This window comes from Alligator sinensis, unplaced genomic scaffold (genome assembly GCF_000455745.1).
Source record: "Alligator sinensis unplaced genomic scaffold, ASM45574v1 scaffold1469_1, whole genome shotgun sequence".
Taxonomy (NCBI): domain Eukaryota; kingdom Metazoa; phylum Chordata; order Crocodylia; family Alligatoridae; genus Alligator; species Alligator sinensis.
In genome coordinates, this window is record NW_005842795.1 from 232,905 (window position 1) to 237,726 (window position 4,822).

General features: G+C 42.1%; 1 protein-coding gene across 1 annotated transcript in view; it reads right to left on the reverse strand.

The window, feature by feature from the left end:
* The window catches only part of CDCA7 (cell division cycle associated 7), a 19,039-nt gene that overhangs the window by 9,761 nt on the left and 4,456 nt on the right, over nt 1-4,822 (reverse strand). The window contains exons 3-5 of the mRNA XM_014525400.2: nt 4,300-4,353; nt 2,412-2,537; nt 1,897-2,007 (exon numbers count right to left, since the gene is read on the reverse strand). Coding sequence (XP_014380886.2) covers nt 1,897-2,007; nt 2,412-2,537; nt 4,300-4,353 — 291 coding nt within the window. The remainder of the gene's footprint in view (nt 1-1,896; nt 2,008-2,411; nt 2,538-4,299; nt 4,354-4,822) is intronic.

Sequence of the window (4,822 nt, forward strand, 5' to 3'; positions counted from 1 at the left end):
TTGCTCAGCGGGCCAGCAGTGGTGGTAGTCCCCCCGTCCCCCAACGGGCTTAGTTTAAAGCCTGGTGGAGCAGGTCAGCCAGTCTGGCTGAGAAGAGCCTCCTCCCTAGGGGAGAGAGGTGGAGGCCATCTCTTCCCAGCAGCTCGCTGCCTCTCTCGCCAAAGAGCGGGCTGTGGTCATGAAAGCCAAAGCCTTCCTGACGACACCAGCGCTGCAGTCTTTGGTTGACCACATAGATCCTCCTGTCCCTTCTCAGCCCATAGCCTGAGACTGGGAGGATCGACGAGAACACTACCTGTGCCCCCAGACCCTTAAGCCCCGCTCCCAAATCCCTGTAGCGCCTCGTGACCTGGCTGGGAGTGCTCCGAGCAGTGTCATTGGTGCCCACATGAATAAGGAGCATGGGATAGTGGTCTGTGGGTTTAAGGAGCTTTGGGATCCTCTCCGTAATGTCCCGGATGCGGGCCCCCAGGAAGCAGCAGACTTGCCGGGCTAAGGGGTCGGGGTGGCAGATTGGCCCCTCAGTCCCCCTCAGGAGGGAGTCTCCCACAACAAACACCTTACGTTTTGTCTTGGAGAGAGCAGGGGCGGTAGCTGCAGTTGGGACCATGTTGCCTGTGGGGGCCGGCAACTCAGCAGGCTCTGCTGGGGCAGCAAGAGGTGCGTACCTCAAAGGATTCATTGCAAGTAGGAACTTTCTCCCAGGTCTAAACATTAACATCATTATTAAACCAAATCTAATATGATACATTTAATACATATTTTTTCAGCTCAGTGTTCCTATGCTTATTACTGTAAAACTTTCTTTTGATGTCAATGAAAATGATTTTATTTATTTAATCACGTTGCGACCTTCTTTTCAATTCTATTTTAGCCAAAATAAAGTTGACGCTACACCAGTCTAATCCATCCAACAGGCATCCTGCTGTGTGACAGTATAGTACTTTGTCTTCCTGTCAGATCTCCAAAGTGACAGTCCCTGTTGCCAGGATTTTGTATTAAGCAAGGTATATACTTCTTGCTCACCCATTTTCACGTGCTTCTTCCTCTTTTTTTGGCACTGTGTACTGTTATGTTATTTTGGATATATGCTCTCTTTCCATAAGAAAAGCACCTACTCTTTTTCTTAGGCTAGTTCTTGAGGCATTTTAAAAATAAATTCCTTCAGTAACCCAAACTATTATGGGCAATAAGGATATAATGCTCTATGATGTGTTCAAACACGTTTTTGGAAGTATTTTGCAAAAATAAGCTTGCTCTTGCAGTTTGTAGTCAAGTAAAAGCAAAAAGGGGGATTAACCAGCTCTTGCTATTTCTATATTGCCTACAAAGAATGTAGAATTTCCTGTGCTATTTCCTGTTAACAGTACAAAGTGCAGGTATGATTAAATGTCATTATGCAGACAAGGTTCTCTATCAGCTTATTTTAAGCTTGGATTCCAAATACCATCCATACTTTCTGATAAAGAAATTATAAATGAAAGATAAAGTGCTCAATTACAGAACAGGCATTAAAAACAAAAACAAACAAAAATCCATAAACAATTATAAAAGTAAAGTGTCAAGCTGCACTGTATTTCAAATCTGGAAAACAGTCTTATGAATGAACATTACATGCATACTCTCTCTTTTTCTTCTTTTAATCGTTAAAAAATAAAATACAAAAGCTGTTTAACAGCATCCTATTTCAACACTGAAGTTTAACAACACTGCAATTATGTTTCTTTATAGTAATATTTGAAACTTGTATTTAAGATAGATTTAGTTGCTCCCCCCATTAAATACCTATGAATATATAAATGACTAAAGGTTTTGATATTAAAATGTTTGGATAAATTGTCTTAGATGCTGTAAAGTTTCAACTTTAAATCTAGCAAGTTAAATCAAGGCTCTCACCAACACATCTTGAATCTCGTTTTCTGAAAAACCACAGAATGATTCCTCATCAGAGTCCTCATAAAAAATTTTAGCCAGTTCTTTCTTGATATCTGACCTAAACTTGGGTTTCTGCAAGAATAAAAATAATAAAAAATACACCATTTTTTAAAAGAGCCAATTTTCTCCAAGCAGACAGCAAATCACATTTACAAGTGCACTACAAGAGAATAGCTTTTGTAACAAAGAAAAAATAGTTTGGGGATTTACAAATGGTTTCAGAATTGTTATGGCAAATCATCAGGCATGTTAGGTTAGGCGACATTTCAAAGGATAGAATAAATAGCTAATCTTCAACAATTACTACCTAGAAGCACAAGCAAAGAGTGAAATGAAATTACAGTGTATACTGTAGGTTTATAATAACTATGATACAAAAATGTAAGCAAAAAAAGCAGTTTTAATCATGCACAAAGCATATGGGACATTTTCAGCATTTCACATTCAATTTTTGTTTATTCTTGTACTGTACTTACAGTGTTTGCAAAATTATCAGAACCAAAACTGTCACAACTGTCATCAGAGGAAGATGAGGTTTCCATGGGGATCAATTTCATATTTCGAAATGCTCTGAAGTTCTTTCCTGAAAGAGCTCTTTGGTGCTGCAAAAGGAAAATGACAATACCTTTAGTATATAAAATTACCTAGAGTGATAATAGATTTTTAAAAATTTACCTGCGAGGCCAAAGCCTCATCAAATTTACCTCTGAGACCACACGATGGATATGCTTTCAGTTACTATGCAATACACTACAACCTATTCTATATCTACAATGACACACAGGGACTTTCCTATGCAATTATTTCTTAACTGAGTAAGTATTTACACATGTGAAAAAAAAGCCACCAAAATAAAAATCACATTTCCCCACTCAAAACTCTTTAAGATCTATTTATTTAATGCCCTGTTTGAAATTTTGGATTATGATGGGCATCTAGGAAAAAAAAAAAAAAACATTAAAAAAATTTCTGAGGTTAAATACAGCTAAGTTTGAGCAAGCATGAAAAAGCACAATAAAGAACACCAAAACCAATCACTGTTTCTCTAACAGTTGTTATTTTATTAGGTACGTTACTGGTATGTAACATCTGTCATCTTCTGCTGGGTTTTAAATATATAATTTCTCTAGTAATCTTAAGTATTTTCAGTTAATTTTGACAAGGTTTTGCTACATACGGAGATTTAAGTCCACATCCATTTTTATGTTAAAGAACCCAGAAGTTCTTGCAACAAGAGTGACTGATGTGGCTGGTGCCAAACTGAATATACTCCTGTGGTTACTAGCATTTCACAGACCAGTCTCACCAAGGTAAAACACAGAAGGAACCTACTTAAAATTTAACAAGAAAGCAGAGCTTTAAAAGATGGCTGTGCCATTTGTTGAGCCTGGGTACTGCACACCCCTGTATGAGCCATAAAAAGACAATATAATTTTAATAACCCTACAAGAACGTTGGCCTCTCCCCCTTTCTTCCATAGGCTTGGACTACACTTCACAAGTTTTGCCAATTTATGAATGTCGGTTAGGAGGGTAAAAGGGAAACTCTTGCCAGTATAATCTGCATCTCCACTACGGGCTTTGCCTTTGCAGCAGCCCAGGCAACCTTCTTAAGCAAGTGGGCAAGCCAAGAACTGGTGATTTGCATTAAAAAAAACCCCAAAGCACTCTCTCCCATCGCTCATGAGGAAGCACACCATTTGTTCCCACCCTGGTCCTAAAGAAGGCTGCCCCTAGAGAGAGGGAGACCATTTTCTTTAGCAATCTATCAGTCATCAGCAAATACTCCACACTTCCACCCTCCTTGACCTTTCCCACTTCTCTAATTCCAATACAACCCCACCCATTTGATTCCTTACAATGCTCTCTCCCACATCCAATTTCTGGTAGAGGCAGAGATAGCTTTATAGAGGAAAAAGTTGGTAGTAGGCATAGTGTCTTTGGTATAGTAATTTGGGCTCTTAACCCAAACTCCCCCTCCCATACCACTAAAGCCAAGCAGCCTGAAAGATAGAAACAAGCCCATCCCACAGGCAGAGGGGCTTATTTCTACTTCGCAACAGCCCACACCATTCCCGGACCTCTCACTCCCAGCACCGACACTATGGTTGTGGGAACATACATACTATGTTTGTGGGATCCTCCACGTCAGTGAAATTCAACCAAGCTGCTGTGGCACCCTGGGGTGCCTTGAGAGCCTCTCAAGGGTGCTGTGGGGGCGCCATGCAACGTTAGTGCTGTTAGGCGGGCTGGCAGGATTCACAAGATAAACCCAGAGATTTCTAATACAAAGCCATGGCATTTAAAACAGTCTGACCTATTGTGGTCTTCCCAGTCCTCTGCAACAGAAAACTTGCTCAGTTACCTTTCTGGACCCAAAAGCAGAGTGAAAACTGAGAGAGTATTTTCCAAAGGCTGCCTGGAGGCTTAAGAGGGGTGCCTCCAGCCCAAGAAGTGTTGAGAACCAGTGCTGTGGACCACTTTGCACAGCTCCAACCCCAGACAACCAGGCCACAACAGCATGTCTGATTCAACTGCAGAGACAGACCCAGGATGTCACTAACACAATGATTCTCAACCTTTGTTACACTCGAGGCACCCTTCAGAAAGTGCCGGTTCTTGGTTTTCACCCCTTTTTTGACTGTGGAAAAGCAGTAAGACCAGCGTTTCTGCTGCAAAAGGCGGCACCAGCTCAGAAAGCTTTCGACCCCCTGGATTCCTACTTGAAAGCGCTGGGTTCACCTGGGGGGGCACTCTGGAGAGGATCTCCAGGGAGGCTCGGGGCCGCACGCCGGGCTGAGGATCAGTGCCGCGAGGAGCGCGGAGGCTGGTCTAAGGCGCCGGGAGAAGCCTGCACGTGGCGGAGCGCAGCCCTGCGCTGAGGCTGC